At 43.1% G+C, this 19,229-nt stretch overlaps 2 protein-coding genes across 2 annotated transcripts; one reads left to right on the forward strand and one right to left on the reverse strand.

Moving 5' to 3' along the window:
- The first annotated feature begins 382 nt into the window (after window positions 1-382).
- ciao1 (cytosolic iron-sulfur assembly component 1) lies at window positions 383-3,749 on the forward strand. The gene is made up of 8 exons (XM_083912417.1): window positions 383-416; window positions 623-768; window positions 1,689-1,837; window positions 1,920-2,031; window positions 2,160-2,248; window positions 2,331-2,532; window positions 3,007-3,076; window positions 3,329-3,749. Exons 1-8 carry the CDS (start codon window positions 397-399, stop codon window positions 3,561-3,563), a joined length of 1,023 nt encoding a protein of 340 aa, XP_083768543.1. The 5' UTR covers window positions 383-396; the 3' UTR covers window positions 3,564-3,749.
- Window positions 3,750-3,808: 59 nt separating this feature from the next.
- Window positions 3,809-18,684, reverse strand: snrnp200 (small nuclear ribonucleoprotein 200 (U5)). The gene is made up of 44 exons (XM_083912411.1): window positions 18,442-18,684; window positions 17,468-17,631; window positions 16,482-16,653; window positions 16,182-16,374; window positions 15,996-16,051; window positions 15,776-15,874; window positions 15,508-15,660; window positions 15,322-15,421; window positions 15,092-15,228; window positions 14,919-14,996; window positions 14,621-14,794; window positions 14,394-14,531; window positions 14,149-14,304; window positions 13,880-14,050; window positions 13,590-13,783; window positions 13,003-13,126; window positions 12,714-12,863; window positions 12,349-12,591; window positions 12,066-12,254; window positions 11,770-11,967; window positions 11,522-11,674; window positions 11,334-11,414; window positions 10,948-11,031; window positions 10,502-10,608; window positions 10,070-10,188; window positions 9,830-9,984; window positions 9,555-9,744; window positions 9,292-9,465; window positions 8,980-9,140; window positions 8,652-8,879; window positions 7,921-8,112; window positions 7,620-7,798; window positions 7,359-7,510; window positions 7,158-7,266; window positions 6,952-7,060; window positions 6,285-6,474; window positions 5,994-6,158; window positions 5,725-5,846; window positions 5,459-5,602; window positions 5,182-5,358; window positions 4,903-5,063; window positions 4,729-4,810; window positions 4,544-4,636; window positions 3,809-4,443 (listed from the first exon to the last, which is right to left on the reverse strand). The coding sequence occupies exons 1-44, from the start codon at window positions 18,484-18,486 to the stop codon at window positions 4,297-4,299; spliced, it is 6,408 nt and encodes a 2,135-aa protein (XP_083768537.1). The 5' UTR covers window positions 18,487-18,684; the 3' UTR covers window positions 3,809-4,296.
- Between the last annotated feature and the right edge of the window lie 545 nt (window positions 18,685-19,229).

The following is a 19,229-nucleotide window of genomic DNA, read 5'->3' on the forward strand; positions in this document are numbered from 1 at the left end:
TAAGACAATATATGTTAATAGTTTAAGACAATATATGTTAATGGTTTAAGACAATATAAGTTAATAGTTTAAGACAATTTATGTTAATAGTTTAAGACAATATATGTTAATGGTTTAAGACAATATAAGTTAATAGTTTAAGACAATATATGTTAATGGTTTACGACAATATATGTTAATGGTTTATGAAGTAAAATTTCATTTCAGACTTGCTTTTAATCCCCAAATATGTTCAGGGTATATTTGAGAGGGTCACAAAAGTGAAGACCATGCAAAGGTTAATAAAAACAAATAATTTGTCCAATGTTTGACTCCGAAAGTGATAAAGTTTCATGTGGTGCAAAAAGGGAGAAAAAAGCCCCACAATGCATTGCGCACAGCACCGGATAAGTAAAGATGGCGGCATTTCCGACACGGTAGTGTTTGCGAACTGTTAAAATTTGTTGTTTTGGTGCAAATACATTAATTCTTTAATTCTGCTTGGAGTCGACACGTTACTATCGATTAAACGGGGACGCTGCGTGTCTGTGCGGGTGGCTGCAGTGTGTCGAGGGGTTTTTAACTGTTGCGTTCACGGACAGAAGTGACAGCGACTCAGAAATTCACTTTTTACCCCGAGCAGCTCCGACATGAAGCAGGCTTTGACCCCGGTCCAGACACTGAGCGCACACCCGGACTCCCGGTGCTGGTTCGTCAGCTGGAACCCGACCGGGACGCTGCTGGCCTCCTGCGGGGGCGACAAGGCCATCCGGATATGGGGACGAGAGGGTGAGTTTACAACGATATAGAGATAATATATAAATAAAGCACAGTTACAGTCATAGACACTAAATGTATGCTTAGTGGCACATCTCATAGCACCAACTGTCTACTCATTAAACTCATAATACGCAGTGAAGAAGTACTCGGAGTGGTAGAAATACTCTTTTACAAAAGGTCCTGCATTCAAAATGTTACTTCAGTAAAAGTACTTTAGTACAAAAAGTAAAAGTCACAAAATCACAGCATACTCACAATTCTCCAACACCTGCGTTTGACAGAATGTAATATCTTCTGGGGCCGTCACAGAAATCCCTTGCTTATTACAACTGTTAGTAATTAAGTGTTAACGTTAGTATTAGTTTGACGTCACAGCGGGCTTTTGCCTGATCCAAAATAGTAAAATGAAGGTGATGTTTTATGTCCCTTACATCCATTTTTTACAAAATCAAAGTAAAAACATGTGAAATTGGTACAAATATTCTTCACCTCCATTCCCCATATGTAATATCTAGTATTTGAGCTGTTAAGATGTGATTACATGAGTAAAACAAACTAAAGAATACTGTCTTTTTTCAAGACATCCATTTGTTATTTAGGGGATTATAATAAAATCTACTAATCTAAGTGTCATTGGTAAAGGTTAGATGTAGCTGTTATGGATAAAATCCTCCATCATGGTGTAATTATACGTTATAAAAAACATTTGTTAGATACATAATCAGATAGGAATGTCTGTTTGAGGTAATTAAATGCAAATTAAATATCTGAAGAAAAAACAAGGTACTTCATTACATTGATGCATAAATACTGTAAACCCATATCACCATAAAACACCCTTCTTCATTGGTTTCAATGTTTCAGTGACATTAAAGGAATAGCTACTTCAGTATTCAGCTGACATCCTCCCTGATTTTCTCTTTTTGTAGGTGACTCTTGGATATGCAAGAGTGTCCTGGAGGAGGGACACCAGCGCACGGTGAGGAAAGTGGCGTGGTCTCCCTGTGGGAATTATCTGGCCTCTGCCAGCTTCGATGCAACCACATGCATCTGGAAAAAGAAGAACAATGATTTTGAGGTTAGACGACGTGTTCAATGTTCACTTTGAAATCAGCCGTACCTTTTGTGTATTTTGCCCAGAGTTTCACCTTGTCTTCTAGAGTTTGACCGTGTTGGAAGGACATGAGAATGAAGTTAAGTGTGTGGCGTGGGCACCTTCGGGGAATCTCCTGGCTACATGCAGCAGAGACAAAAGCGTCTGGGTCTGGGAAGGTTTGTGTTAAACAATAGTGTCAACACCTCGAATGCATGGCATGAATGAATGCACAACAAGACATTGGCAAACCTATTGGTCTGTGCCTTTCTGTATTTCTGTGAAAACTTTCCCCTTTGGTTCACAGTGGACGAAGAAGACGAGTATGAGTGCGTCACCGTCGTGAACTCTCACACACAAGACGTCAAGCACATTGTGTGGCACCCGACTCAGGAGGTATGTCCTCCTCTGCACCCGAATGATGTCTCAATGTGCTGCACCATGATTTAATTTAATGAGTTACCACATGTTTTAACAGCTCCTGGCTTCAGCCAGCTACGACAACAACGTTTGTATTTACAAGGAAGAGGATGATGACTGGGAGTGCCGGGCCACCCTGCAAGGACACACGTCCACAGTCTGGGGTTTGGCTTTTGATGCAACAGGACAGAGGCTGGCCTCCTGCAGCGACGACCGCACCGTGAAGATTTGGAAAGAGTTTCCCAATGAAAGTGGACAGGGTGAGTTGTTAGTGGTAGACAGCATTAGTCTAGCCATTAATCCAAAAACTCCTCATTTACAAAGTGTTTAATACAATCAGTGAAAGACTAAGCTAGATATAATTTCCTCTCATAATTGACGACAGTTTTACCAACAAAGGTACTTCAGCAGGCAAAGATCGTAGTTAACTCATTAAGAGTAACAAATAGAGAAACTGCATAATTTCTTATCAGTCACATACTTGAATTAACATGGCACCTTTTTGCAATACTATATTACTAAATAGTATACTATACTACGAATGAATCAGTCTACATTATTTACATTATTATATATTATTATATCTAAAATGATTCATGGATTAGTTTGTCAGCGATTAAATTGACAGATTATAGTATTGAGTGCACATTTTTCCCTAAATGTATTTAAAAACATGTGGATAAGTGGATAGATACTGGTGGACTAATTTATCCCCCCCCCCACTTGTTTAACAGGAGACTTATCGTGGAAGTGTGTTTGCACTCTATCTGGGTACCATGGACGAACAGTGTATGACATCGCCTGGTAAGACTCCTCTCGTTTCCATGTATTGTAAAGGCAGAGTGCACTCTCAGCCTGGTTTGGACCCGCGGCTTGTTGAGATCTGTCATTAATTATCTCATCACTGTAGTTTATCATTCATGAAAATGGTTCATCAGCTCAATATAATGTCAGTTTCATGTTGAACGCATATTGATTTTCACAGGTTTGCATGCACTCAAATTCTTCATCATCTTATTGATCTTGATCAAACTAAAAATGGTAATCTTTGTTCAGGTGTCGGCTGACTGGGGCCCTGGCAACTGCCTGCGGTGATGATGCAGTGCGAGTGTTCAAAGAGGATGAGGCTGCTGATCCAAACCAGCCCGTGTTCTCGCTGGCTGCTCACGCGGCCAAAGCACACAGCCAGGACGTCAACTGTGTCGCCTGGAACCCAAAGGAGGCAGGGCTCCTGGCCTCCTGCAGCGATGACGGAGACATCACCATCTGGAGGTTCCAAGAGGAAGACTGAACGCTGAACGACGCAACAGGCCTCTCACTGAGCTAAAGTTATGCTAGGAACTGTGTGGTCCTGAGGTCACCCACTTACATTGTTCAATGAACTTCACGTCCGTTTCCAAACCGATGCTTTGGCGCTTCTTGTGCTTTGTGAGTCTACATATTTCTTTATAAATGCTTAATTGAGAAAGTTTATGTAAATAAATATTGAAAAACAATAATGTAGCTTCTCTTTATTGCAAAATGAATATTCCAGACAGCACATCATACTAAAAACATTTAGACCAAAAATTAGAAGTCCAAAAATATAACTGGACAGTTTTCCTTGTATTTAAAGACCCCATCTGGAATAAGAGCATACGATTGCTAACTTAATACACCAGACCATCTTGATAAATGTATTTTTTCAATCTTTAATCTCATATTAAATTCAAGTGAGACCTGAAAACTGACAGTAGATCACTAAGTACTAAGGTTTTCAGGCTTTTCAGCCATTTGCCATGTATCTGAGATACATGTCTGATTATATTAAGTGAACAGATCCTGTACCTTAATCCTAGACTGGTGTACATCATTCAGGTTTAAAATGAGACTGTACTGAATAAAATGACTTATTTTCATGAGCGCAGAGAAGATGACATGCTTAGAGACAACGTGAAGGACTGAATATCTACAGTAAAAAAAACAAAAAAAAACACTGACTCCTTGAGTTATCAAACAAAATAATGCAGAATGCAATAATCAAGTTAGTCTGAGTCACTGTCTCCGCTCTCAGCCTCCTTCACATCTGCGCTGAACTTGTACTCCTGATCACAGCCCATGTATGCGTCACTCATGAAATACAGGGTGTAGTTGTGGACGCCCATCGCTGGTGCAACAAAGTCCAGCTTGACCTGTAGAGGGAGGACAAGGATAAATAAAATGAGGCCTCTGTTGGGTTGAAATGCATTTATTGTTTGGTCAGAATACATGAAGTGGGCGACTCTCACTCACCTTTGCTTTCTGTTGGAGAGTCAGCCTCTTGATAGAGATAAGGCTGTTAGACTTGGGGTCTCCGATGACCACCCACCATCCCTCCTCACGTTTCTGTAACAATGAAAAATATTTACAAAAGAGTCATTAAAAATATTACCGATGGGACTCGAAGTATTGCAAAATGCAAAAAACACGGCATTTACCTGTGGGAAAAGAGGCGCAATGACAGGCCCGGTCACTTCCTCCTCTCTCTCCAGCTGAACCTGAACCAGAACTGGACTGCCACTGTGAAGAAACATGGAAAAATATACATCAACACATGCCAAAAATGTGTGTCTCTTCATGTATTCAATGCGTCTAACTGAATCCATGCATACCTCTTGATGTTGTCCTTTTCTGCCACTTCATACGACAGTTCGATGTTGGGGTAGCGGTTACAGAAGCGAGCCACGTCGGCCATCTGCGCGTCTGAGAGCTGCAACAGGGCAGTTCTGTCTTCATCCTCCATCTCCATGATGTCAAAGATACTCTCCACACCCTGGTGAAAAGAGCAGGGTTAAGGTGGTCAGTTCCAATATGCATATGATACATATTCACTAGTATTGAAGCAAGAGGTAGATTTTATGATTTAGTATAACAAGAGAACACGGGTGAACCTTATCTGTGCAGCGCTTGATGTGCTCGGAGGTGAAGAAGGGCAGCTGTTTGAGGTACGAGTCCTTGGACCACATGGCCTGCGTGACCATCTGGGCCAGCTCCATAGCTGCCAGTGCAGGACTCAACCAGCCGTTACTGGACAGCACGTCAACGCAGGCCTGGATCAGACGAACCGCCTACAAACACAACACACGGGTTAAATATGCACAAAATAATCCAATCGAGACATTGGACAGTTCGTTCCCAGTCGGCGCCAGGACCACCGTGGATCTGTACCTTGCTCAGGATCTCCTCAGTGTCCGACTGCAGCTCAGCACTCAGCTGCATCCTGGAGAGGTGGGCTTGCAGCAGCAGGTTGGTCTTCACGTGGGGATCGTTGAACTTAGGGTTGTTCAGCTTGTGGGGCACTTTCTGTGCCAGCTGAAAAATAAAAATAAGTACTTCTAACACACCAGCTTGAACGCACTGACTTGATAGAGAAGTGTTGATGTTACTGTGATATGCAAAATTTGGACAATTGTATCTGGGTTCTGTTTGTTTACCTGTCGGAGAAGTGCGTCCTCGTGATGTCTGATGGGAATGTTCTTATACTCGGCAGCGTTGGAGATGATCTCGATTAATCCTCGGATCTTTGTCTTGGCGTTCAGGGACATGCTGAACAACTCTGCCAAAACAAACCGAACAAACAAGTCAGTTATGTGTGAATCCAACACATTTTTTTCATACATAAAGGATCTATGACAGGCTTGATAATCAGGCGATGATAACAGATTTTCAGTGAGTGTGAAAGCACAGTTGTATTGGCACAAACCGATGGTGGTGTAGTTGATGTAGTAGTAGGCAGCGATCATGCCCAGATTGAGTGGTGCTACATCCATCTCATCCTCTATGCTGATGCACTTGGACTGCTCCAGGTCATGTAGCGTGTGTTCCACCAGCTCAGACAGGTGGTCTGACAGGTGACGATGGGACATGCCTGACGAGGTAATAAACAAAACCTGTCATTTATGAGTTGTTTCCAACATCTGATCTAGTACAAGTAAAACCACATCCTTTTGAAACTCTTAGTGCCCTTTTAAACACGACAGGATGAGAGACTCACCCTGCAAGTTGTAGTAGTTGGGGTTCTGAGTCATACGGCGGTAGAGGAATGTCCATGTCAAGTAGTCAACGGCATCTTGCTTGTTCTCCACGGTCTTGGTGACAATCTCAGCATTGAAGTGGTCGTGGAGGCAGTGGTCCAAGTGAGACTCCACCGGCAATGGCTCGTACAGGAACTTCTTGAAGAAGTCCTATTAAGAAAAGGGAAAGGAATATTTGGTTTGTTCTTAAGGGAGACATATTATGATAATTTTCAGGATCAGACTTGTATCTTGGGTTTCTACTAGAACATGTCTACATTACCAGGGTGGGGTTAATGAGGGAACTCTTTTTAGTGACTAGATGAGTTTCAGAGGAACTTTTTATGTGTGGCAGCTCTGCAGCTACTTTTGTATCTATGTGTGTGCCAGAACGGAGCTTCGGGGCAATGACGTGAAGTGAATGTGCTGTCTCTTTATTAAAACACATTGGGAGTCAGCAGGTGCACAGGAAATGTAACTTTATGTCAGGAACCTATTTTTAAGCTTGTTCCAAACATTCAGTGTATATTTAACAGACTCAGTGAAGACAGAGAGGGTTGATGTGACGCGATAAGTTGGACCCTCTGGCTGTGAGGACATGGAAAATGCGTTCTAAAAATAAATTTCCCTTTGTCGAAGTTGTTCTACCTTCTTTGAGCCCTGACACATGATGACACAGCGTCCCTCATCATCTTGCATGGGTCTGTTTGCCTTGCCCACCATCTGGAGGACGTCATATATGGGATAGTCCACATATCTGAGAGAAAGAGGGAAAACAAGAGGAGAATGTCACTAACACAGCATATATTAAGCATAGTACACACCTTAAAGAGAACATCAATTTTGAGCCTTACGCATGGATTTTTCCATTGTAGTACTGGGTGTCCATGACAATGACGAGATGTGCAGAGATGTTGATGCCCCAGCAGAGTGAACGAGAGGACACCACCACCTGAACAGCACCTGCAAAATGGAAAGAAACAGACAACAAACAATCATTTAGCTCTAAACCTACATAGACCAAGCTGAAGGTGCAGAGCAGCTGTGAGTCATACCCGAGTTGAAGAGCTGCTCCACTATTCTGCGTTCGGTGGCAGACAGGCCCTCGTGCAGGTAGCCTACACCGTTCGCCAGAGTCTCTTTTAGAGTTGGGTCTTTTATTTTCTCCAGGAATGGAACAAGGTCTTTCTCGGTGCAATGCAAAAACCTACAGAGAAACATACATTTATTCTCTGTCCGCAGTGTTGAGATGTAATGGAAACATCTGCACCATCGCAGTCTATTTCTCAACTACGGGCATGGCCTCGTTGACTGACCTCTGAGGAACCACGTCAGCAGCACAGAAAGTGAGGATGTCGATGGCTGTGAGACGAGTCTGTCTACGAGATGGGACGAAGACCACGGCCGGCTTGGAGGGAGAGTGCTTCATGATGGCGTGGTATACTGGCTTCGCCATGGACAGCAGGCGTGTCTGAGTGTGACTCACATTGAAGCCCTAAAAATGACCAGCGATTAGCAGCAAATCAGGAACATGGCAGGAATTTATGTTCTTCTTGGCTTGCTGCACGTTCGTATACACTATCCCTATTTCTGTTGACCAGCACACAGTTTACAGACCTGGATGTGCAGCTCCAGGGGCACAGGTCTGACGTTGGGGTGGAAGTTGAATGTGGCTGTGGTGCTGCAGCCCAGCCAGTGGGCCACATCTTTGGCGTTGGATAATGAGGAGCTGAGGGCCACGATGCGGATGGGACGCTCAATCTGAGAGGAAATGTACCTCATCCTGGAGCAGATGACCTCTAACACAGGCTGATGAAAAGAAAAAAGGGACATTAACATGATACAGGGTCTACAAATCACTATTGCAGTGCACAACTTATGTCTATGTAGGGTTGGGAATCGAGAACCGGTTCCTATTTGGACCAGACTCCAAGTGTTAACGTTAATTGTAAACGTCTACATGTTATCAATTCCTCTAAAAATTACAAATGTTCCCGTATCACGGCATACATGGAATTCCGGCACCATCATGAGGGTTATGGTTTTCATTGTTAGAAATACCGCTCCAATGGCATATATGTGTGTGTATATATATATGTATATATAACTTCTCCCAAAGTCATTTTCTGATAAGGTACTTTTACTCAAGTATTGCTTTCAAGTACTTTATAAAAGACTGCTGTTGAGATACCTCATAGACAAATAGAAGAGGACCATCTCTCCCCTGTACACCATAGATGTAACACACATTGATGAGAAATTGATAAGCAGAATCGGCATTGTTGTTGATAGCTTCTTCCACATGTCCCATCCCTATGTCTATTAAATTAAATGTATGGTGTTCTTACTCCGTTTTCACCGCCGATGAGGTGTGTCTCGTCAACAATGAAAAGGCTGACGTTCTGGACGTTCTTCCTCTGTTTCCAGCGACGAGACAGTATGTCCCATTTGTCGGGGGTGCTGACAATAATGTCACCTTTTCCCAAGAGCTTCAGATCAGTGCTAGTTTCTCCTGTAAGCAGCACCACCTTCTTGTTCAGGATGTCCTGGAACTTCTGGTGCCAGTCGACAAACACCTGAGAGACAAAGATCGACATAATTTGTTAACATTCATTATGTTAGATAGACAAAAATAAGCCAGTTTTTATAAAAGCACACTCCTAGATGCCTTCGTACCTGTTCGGCCAGTGCCTCCATTGGGGTTATGTAGACACAGCGGCCTTCTGCGTTGTGCAGCAGCATCCTCAGAATAGCAAACTCAGCGCAGATGGTTTTTCCACTGCCGGTGGGAGCTCCCACAAACACATTATCGTCGCTGTTGTACACAGCGTTGAACACTGGAGGTGCAGAAACAACCAAGTCAAGAAAACAGTGTGCAATGGACAAAGAGTCTTTAAGCACTCTTTCGCATTAAGAAGCTATCTTTGGCTTCAATGATAATAGAAAGAGGAGTTCAGAGTAACTGTGATTGTTTTTCTCGTTCTGTACCTTGTGTCTGAATGGGGTTGAAGAAGGGGAACTTGTTCTGGTAGAGCGCCTCAAAGGCAGAGTTCCTGAGAGCAGTGACGGGCAGCGGCTGCAGGTCCAGCAGCTCAGTAGGTGGGGGGTACTTCTCTGGTAGGATCAGGTGACGGAAGGATACTGGGAGCTGAGTCTCACAGGCTGAAGAGAAACATAGAATAAAGCAGTTTGTTAAAAGCTGAAGTAAACATTGTGTTAGTTTTATAACGCGTTTCAATAAAGTCACTTACAGAGCCATCGGTCTGAGACCACGCGGATGAAATACTGTGGTGGCAGAGGCTCGAACACTGGGACAAAGAAGGTCACAAGGTGTTCGTCCTGGGCGTACTTGGCTTTGAGCAGGAAGTACTCATGGTGCAGAATGACCTCACTGTCCACATCCTCAACCAGGATCCAGAAAGCCTCAGACGATCCGTGAATCTAAGTCGGATAATGAAACTGTGTCAGCGGAAGCTAAGAAACAAAGAGTGTTTGGCTACAGCACATCATGGGTCTAACTACTGACCTTGTCATCCCACTGGAAGTCGGGCGTGACGGTGAGCTCCACTTTCAGTGTGGAGCGGGTGATGGGCTGCAGATGGACAGCCAGGTCCAGTTTGGGGAACTGGTGGACGTATTTGTGGATGGTCTTCCCCATTTTTGGCATTCGGATAAGCTCACCTGAAGAATGAAACACATTTTTTCTAATTAATCTTCAGGCCGAGGAGGGGATCCAGTAAGCGTGTCGTGGGGGAAGAAAACTCACCAATCTCATTATGGTTGAGGTCATAGAGACGCTCAAAGGGGAAGTTCTTCTTCTCGATCTTCTTGATCACTTCCTCCGGCAGTTTTTTGAACTGTCGCAGCGGAGACATCGACTGCCACCTGAGGAGAATGGGGATGCAGAATATCAGTGGTCTGCCTCGGCAAAAACCTTATTTATGAGAAGAAAGTTAGATTTTTACTGATTTATTTGGTTTTATTATTATTCTATATTTACTATTAGTTTTTATATCTTAACATGATATGGTTGAAGATACTGCCGGACCTCTAAGAACTTATTAATTTGCCATTTCCTTTTCATTTCCACTGTCTAAAGTTGGATGACGTGTCATATGTGTGTATGTGAAACAAACAAGCTACTGCAAACAAAATCTACCCCCGGGTACTACTAAAGTAACTTGAACTTGAGACTCACATTCTTTTGTCAATCATCTTGCACAGATTCATGGTCTTGTCGGTCAGCTGAGCCCAGCCCCTGTTGAGAACGATCTCAAATATGGCCCGCATTAACCGTCCAGCACTCTGTGAGAAACAGAATAAAGACATAAAAATCTATTTCCTAAGAATTCCATTTTAAGAACGAACACTGACTTTTTATGTTTATACTGGGATGACTAACCTTAATTAAATAGATGAATAGTAGTAAATTAATGTTTGTAATTAAATGAACAGTATGTTTAGCATTAAGATTTCAGTAAACCGACATTAAACGCATACACAAATAAGTTTTCTTTCCATCTTAACAGGCTCAAATTAAATGAATATGAAATGTTGTACGGGAGAATAAAATGCGTGAAAACGGCAATAAATAAAAAACCTAAAAGTTGACCAAAGCAATGATGAAAGTCGGTTCTGGCGTACCTGTGTAACATACACCATGTCGGCCATGAGGGCAAAGCCTTCCAGTTTGAGTTGAGAGATGTACGCCTGGAGCAGCACGTTGATCTGAAACGAGACACAACATACATGAAAACGGTTTTATTGGGATTTAATCAATGTTACTTAGTGACACCTTAACTGCACACCAAAAAACAACAAACGCCAAATCATGACTGCTTGGCATTTCATAAATAAAAGCCTTAGAAGAATGTTAACTTGTCTGGAGACGGGGAGGTTTACAGAAGGAATACATCTCATCTGAAATCAACCACATTGTCCTACATCCTCAGAACTAGAATGCCTCATTTTTGGCTGTTGACAATTTAAGGTATTCATTTTACAAACTGATCACTTTTTATGGATGCTACCTTAGCACTGGGCTCCTCAATGCTTTCCTTCACAGGAATGGGAACTCTTTCCAGCAGCTTCTGAAGTTCCAGCTTCTCCTCCTAAAAAGACACAGCCACATGTCAGTATTTAAATTCAGCATGGTAAACAAGAGTTGTGCTGGGGGGGTTAGAACTGAACAACCGCGACGGTGTGGAGAAAACCATACCTCTCTCACAGTGATGTTCCTGAACTCTGAAGAAAGTGAAAAGACTCTGAAGAGCTCAATCTCGCTGAGAGTGGGCTTCAGCAGCTGGTTGTATGTTTGAATGGAGTCATGAGTGATGTAGAAGTGGCTGGCGATGCGTCCGAGGTCTGTTACCTTCAGGTTAAGAGGCAAAAAAAAAAAAAATCATGTCAAACTCCTCCCTAAGTTAACAGTATTGGAGTAAAAAAAAAAGAGATAGATGTGCATACCTGGAAGCTGCCGGTCCTCTTGTCATATTTGACGAGGCTGTTCTTGTCCAGGACGTTGGCTGCTGTGTGCACCAGGTCTGTCCTGCGTCTCTCCAGCAGAGGGTCTGAACTCCTGTCATCGTGTGACACGCCATACAGGGTGGGGTTGCGGAGCATGCGCACATACAGGTAGGTGTAGCCGAGCCAGTTCACAGCATCCTGACAACAGAATTATGACAAATTAGAGATATTATAAAAGAAATGGAATTTAATCAGCCCCGTATGGGTCTGATGATGCCGTTTCACATGCTACTAACCTTCACGGTCTGCACGTTGCCAAGTACTATCTCAGCATTGAGCATGTCAGGCAGCTTGCACACCATCTGACTCTCTATGGGCAGCTGTTGGTTGAGCAGGGACAGATAGTACTGCAGCTCTCCGTGGGACGTGATCAGGATTCCCTCTCCCTTGGTATCATACTGAGGACGTCCGGCACGCCCAAGCATCTGAAACAGGATTTAAGTTATCAAGTTATATCTATTGGTGAGAGGTACAAAGCACTCTTTCTGGCAGTTTAGTATCCAGCCAGCACAGACTCACCTGTAAAATATCCAGGGCTCCGAGTTCAGTCCATCTGCCTTTCTCTGGGCTGTAAACCTGGGTACCTTTGATGATGACAGTGTGTGCCGGAAGGTTGACTCCCCAAGCGAGAGTAGCTGTGGACACCAGAACCTGGATGTGTCGATCGGCAAACAGATCCTCTACCAGTGTACGGTCCACTCTGGTCATGCCAGCATGGTGGATGGCGAAGCCATAAGGAAGTAAATCCTTCAGTTCGAGGTTCTACATCAGAAAGTTCAGGTGTTAGTGTAACAGGGTTTTCAACAAGCACTAAAGAAACTTTGAATGTGGTTCTCCATCTTGTTTTTGTTGCAGTGAAGTTTCAGGTTAGTGGCATAGCTCACCTTGCACTGCTCAGCCTCAGTTCTCAAAACTTCAGTCGATGCTGAACCCTCTCTGAGGAAGAGACCCAGTGTGTCCTTCTCCAAACACATATCTCTTATGGCCCTTGCAGTCTTTCCTGTCTCCTTTCTGGAGTGGACAAATACTAGCACCTAATGGAGACAAGTGCACGTCAAATTACATAGTTACATATTGTTGATCAGTGCTGGTTTAGCAAGTGTGTGGACACCACATCAATGTGATTATTATAGTCATTGCGGATCAAAGTTTCTTCCTCAGTCAGAGACTCACTTGGTTCTTTCCAGCATGTTCCATGATCTTTTCATAGACGATCTCGTTCATGATCTGGAAACGCTTGATGGCCTTTTTCTCTGTGATGCCGACATAAGTCTGCTCCAGGGGCACGGGCCGGAAACTATGGAGGAAACGAATGAAGTTATCAGATCAGTGTTTTTTGACTGACAGGGAACGATTCCTTCCCTTCCGTTTCAGTTCGCGCACCAGAGTTTGAACCGGCTGGAGCATTTCGATCAAAATAACTTGATATCAAGTGAATGTGTGAAGCTATCTGTGCTGCTGTGTGAGCACCATTAACACTCATTAATGGTGCTCAGTTGCTGACGCGTCCTTGATTGAAAAGGTTCCGCACAAAACTGATGGAAATGTGGGCTTGTTTGCTAGATGGCACCACGGTTCAAATAATTCTGCACATGACTGGTTTAAGAGCCTGTTCCCCGCCAGTTGTAAAACGCTAAGAGATAATGATGCAAAACACGAAAATACATCTGTTATGGAAAGTCGCCATCTCCAAACACATGTGAACAAAAAATCGTTACTTTTGGTTTCACTTTTTTTGTCATTCTTCAAGCGGCGTATACCTGTTGTCGAAGTAGAAGAGTCCCTTGGCAGGATCGACACGCAGGCAGGTAGCCACATCCTCGTAGTTGGGCAGTGTGGCACTGAGGCCCAGCAGACGCACATCCTCCTGGGTCAGCTCTACATTGCGGATGGTTCTTGCCACCAGAGATTCCAAAACGGGTCCGCGGTCATCGTGCAGAAGGTGGATTTCATCCTGCACATGAGAGGTTTATGTCAAATCATCTGCATATTAAATGAAACATGCACTGTACCAGGTGAGCCATTTCTCTGACACATTCAAAGCACTTACAATGATAACGAGCCGCACTAGCTGTGTGTAGGTACGCTCTCCACCTTTGCGCGTGATGATGTCCCATTTCTCGGGGGTGCAGACAATGATTTGAGTGGCATTAATCTCTTCTTTGCAGAGCTGGTGATCTCCTGTCAGCTCGGACACTGTGATGCCATAACTTGCCAAGCGCTGTGTGAAAGGAGAAAGTAAATAAATCCCACAGCCACAGGAATTAATAGATTTGATTGAACGGATACAAATCTCTGCAGGGCAGGGGTGTGGCTCACCTTACTGAAACTTCCCACCATCTCCTGTACTAGTGAGCGCATGGGTGCAATGTAGATGATTTTGAAGTCGTCCACATTGATGGTTCCGTCCATGTTTATGTGCTTTCCAATTTCTCTCAGCATTGCCATCAAAGCAACATTGGTCTTACCAGCTCCCTGTGTGCACACAGAATATCGAAATTATAATAAAAATACACCAAGGGAAAACTTTCATGATGCTTTTGACTTGAACAAAGTTAGCTTACCGTAGGTGCACACACTAGCAGGTTCTCATCTGTCTCCAAGGTTGTTTTATACAGTTTGCTCTGGATGCGGTTCAGGGTTTTGAATCCTTCGAATCCAGCCTGTGCATACTTTGGCAACTTCTCAATGGCAACAAGCACCTGATGATACAATAATGTGTTGTTGTAGTTTATTAGTTGCTGCGTAGTTGGGCAATGACATGCTTTATGTGATGAGACAACTAACAAACCTCATCGTCAGCAAAGGGCTTGGGTTTGAGGGCAGGCACATGGACTTCTTCATAACCTTTGCGCTGTTTACGAAATGAGCCGTCTGGCAGTTGGCAGCGCTTGTTAGCCATGAAATGGCTCCCCTGCGTGAAGGCCAGGTCATCAAGGTCTAGCAACTGTCGAGGGGCCATTGACTGTAGGGTAAAAAGTCAGCTTTAGTGCATGCATACCTATGGCAGCTTCCCTCTTACCACTTTACTAATCCAGTGTAGTAATCTTGGGCAAGCCAGTGAAAAATACCATGGTAACATTATTTACCTCTCCATGGTCAGTGTCCATCGCTTCCAAGTCATCAACACGAGACTTCCGCACCCTCTCCCTGCGAGATCGCTCCTCCTAAGGACACACAACCCCACAAACACGAGGTGTGACGGACTGAACTCAAAGATACAATGATGGAATGTCTTGAATACTTAAGCAAGAGACCATACCCTAATAATGTCCTCCTTCTCCGTCTCTTGCAGCTGGTAAAGAATCTTCGACAGTTCCTGATCAGCCTCCATCTTTCCTATGATCCGCTCCTTTTCTGCCTCGCTCTGAGCGCTGGCCAGCATGGTACAATACTGAACTGTGTGTCAGAAGAAGGACCATGATTAACAACTTCAAAAAAGGCACAGGATCCAATAACACGATGTTGCAACATTTCACACCGCTGACTTACTCATGCGGCGATGCTGACGGAGGATTTTGATGAAATCAAAGGTGTTGAAGCCCAGCAGCAACACCAGCTGGTTCTCACATTCTCTGTCATCGCTGGCAGTCTGTGGAAGACAAACGCACAAAGGATGAGCGAGTCTGAACAATATACATGCACGTGTGCTAAACAAGAAGCTCACAACAGACATACCTTGAGGATTTCTAAGACTTCATCAGCTTTCTTTTGGGAGACAATGGCATCGTCGTAGAAACGACTGAGTTGACGCTGGAGCCAGAAGGCATCGATGTCTCGAGGATGCAGATCTTTCTTCTTCACCGTCATCACATCACCTGTGGCACCGAGCTACATGAAGAGTAATTTATTAACTTTCTGTGCAGTGTCAATCAAAAAGATTGATTACTGTTGTAAATATACTGGTTTAATTCAGTAGAAATATATATTCAGATGATGCACTTACATTGGCGGAAAGAGCGCAGCCAACACCCGCCTCCTCTCCTTCGCTGTCTTCATCGGAGTGTTCTTCTCGTACTTCTCCAAACTGGTCTTCATCGCCTTCCTAAATAGTAATAAAGAAAAGGAAAATCTGTGAAGTGATCAACTGTGAACCAGAACTTGCAGCTAAAAATCAGGGATAACTTGAGTCTTGTGATTCTAAAGGAATAAGCAGAAGCCCTTACCTCCTCGTCAGATTCAAACTGGACATTCACACCGTAGGTTTCATCGATGTTGTCGTCTGTAAAGGAAAGATATAGTCCGCAATCATGACGATGTTTTCATGGTACACTGAAACGTGACATGACTTACTGACATCTTCATTAACATACTAATCATTACTATTAAATAGTTCTTTCTGTTGTACTCACCCATATTCTGTAAATCCTTGTCCCCTCCGTAGTCGGAAATCTTCTTGCCCAAATTAACCAACACATGGTAGCGGGTGTCATCTGCGGGTCCAAGAAGCTGCTCCACTTCACGCCGCCTTTCCTTATCCCTCATTTTATCATTCTTCAGCACTGCTAACACCTCGTCAGCCGCTCCACACAGGATATCACGTGGCTGCAAGAGGATATGATACCCAGGTCAATAAAAGCTCCATGTGCTGGTCGCTAATGAAAAATACAAGCTGACTTTTAAACAAAACAGATGTTTTAGAGTGTTCTGACCTGATCTCCCAACGCAGCATGGATGAAGCTAAGCAGCACTTCATAAGTCTCTCTGGTTTCTTTGGTTTTAGGCTTGTACACGATGCCCACCATTTCGTCAATGCCTTCAGACAGAAGGGTATAACCCTTCATTTTGTTGATGTCATGTCTGTCTTCATCCCTTTTTCGCCTCCTGGATAGACGGAACAGGACAAAATGTAAAGGGTTAGCGCACACCAGAACAATATAACTAAAGTGTATTATGAGGATCCTACATTAAATGCGTTATTAGATATTTGTGGCAAATAGTTTGTAAACCATAGCACAGATGTTTGCTTTTCCTAACTTCCAGGCCGCCATTCATTTTAGTACATAATGAGAATCAGCTTGCAGAGGCATTAAATGTGATTGTGATGGATAATCTATTAAAGTGAGTATTTCTGTCACCTGTATTTTTATTATTATTCTTTTTCAAAATGCTGTTAATAGTGCGTACAAATGAAACTGCATATCATTTTGAAATGTTTCCTGGGTCTGAAATAATCATGGGTGAGAATTCGTATTATTAAAGTATTTGATTGGCGGTCAAATGATCATCAATTAACGTGAAAATTATCATTATTAAGCAACTGACTAGAGAGAAGAATGAATGTACTTAATGTTCATCTTCTGGATTAGAATTTTTATTGAGCTATCAAGTCTAAATTACAAATGTCAGCGTCCGAACCCAGAGGACTATATGTTTTTTTTAAACATTAACTTTCAGCTACAATAACAAGCTTTGAACACAATGTGAAAATTAAAATCCTCCATGAGGCTGAATATTCACTTGAATGGATTGCCTCTACAATAAACGTTTATGTTCAGCAAGTTGATTATGATGTCTTAGACATGAACTGAAACCAGTGCTCATGCATCATTAGGAAGACTGAAAACATATACAAACACCAGTGTGTTGCTTTAACTTGACAAACACATCATAATGTGTTGTTGTTGACGCTTCTTACTTGTCTCGTCTCTCCTCCAGCTTCTGAGGTTTGGTCCTCTGATGTTTGTCACCCATCTTGGTCCCCTCCAGCTTCCCCACCAGGGACAGCACCTCACCGGTGGGCTCATCTCTCCGTGTGCGGTCGATCAGAGAGCGATCGGCTTGTAACACCAAGTTAGAGTTCTAACATTCAACACAAAGACAAGGTGAGATCGGTCAGGACATCACAGGACACAGAGACAACCATTGCCCCCAAAGCTGTTCAGCTCCTCAACTCCAAACCATCCCTGTACCCTCCACTCCATTTACCCCCAATGCACCTTTCATTTCATTTATTTATTTCATTAATTTATTTAAAGGACAATGCACACTGGTCAACATTTCTGTAAATGTGCCAGTGTTAGCCATCAGGCTAATTTTCAACTGCAAAATGTTAAAATGACCACAGAAGACTAAGGAAATAAAAACATAGTATAAAATACACAAAAACAGATAACAGTGGATTATGTCATCAATTGACAGAGTCCTTAAAACTCACACTTATCCACCACCATGGGTGAGGCAGGACAGCTACAACAATAACCTTACAATCAGTTTCAATACCATACTGAACCCAACACTTTATTACCGTAAATACCTGCAATTATTGTATATATGTTGCACTGATCCTGGCATCCTTTCATTTTAGTTAATGTAGTTACTTGGTTCTTTTTTTTTTTGCTGTTGTTGTTTTTGTTTTGTGTGTGTACAACTATCTTATGTGCCCTTGAATTTCCCCTCGGGGACAAACAAAGCTTATTCAATTTAAATCAGTCTGACTCTGCACTGCTGCGGCTAAGCTAACTGCTAGTTAGCAACATGGCTAATGAAACACGGAGCAGCCTGAGTTAAAGACACATTAGTTAGTTAGCTTGATAACATTAAAAGCATATTTAACAGGACCACAAACACACCACTTCTTATGTTCACTGTGAAGACAAACTCAATACTCACCGCTTTGTACTCGTACTGCAGGCTACGGGCAGTAACATCCGCCATGGTGCGTTTAGTCTTTTAGCTTTTATTACCGCACTTTGACTAAATCTGACTCAAAACATCCACAGAGTTTGCTTCACTCTGTGCTTTTATGTAGACGCTGGGGACATCGGTGCAATATTTACACCTGTAACATGAGATTGTTGATCAAAATGTCCGAGTTTGATAGAAGTAAACGCGTCTCTCTTACGTTACAAAGCAGCGCTAACACGAGCACACAACAAGCCGACGCCGATTTCCGTTTCCGTTTCCGGCGTCAAAGGTGAGTCCGTGGTGCTGGTACACCGCGGAAAAAAACAAGTAGCGCCGCCTGTAGGGTGAGTCTATATCAGAATCTGAATCAGCTTTAATGGCCAAGTATGCACACATACATGTAATTTGACCTCGGTTGGCTCAGACAGGTAGACATATACAATACAATATACATATATGTAATATGAAGTAGGGTCTTATAAACAATTATACATATGTAAAACAAATGTATAGAATGAACACACTAAATGCAGGAGGTAGTACAACAAATCATCGGGGGAATTGGGTCATTTCACCAGCCCGCTTTTTGGTTCTTGCAATATACAAGTCCTGGAGGGAGGGCAACGGGACACCAATGATTCTCTCAGCTGACCCGATGGTGCGCTTACGTCTATGAATGTCTTTTTTCGTGGGAGGATGTGCAGAGGATGGACTCAGTGACCGCAGTGTAGAAGATTGTCATAAGCTCCTGAGGCCGGCCATGTTTCCTCAGC

This window comes from Echiichthys vipera (assembly GCF_963691815.1).
Source record: "Echiichthys vipera genome assembly, chromosome: 4".
NCBI lineage: Eukaryota > Metazoa > Chordata > Actinopteri > Perciformes > Trachinidae > Echiichthys > Echiichthys vipera.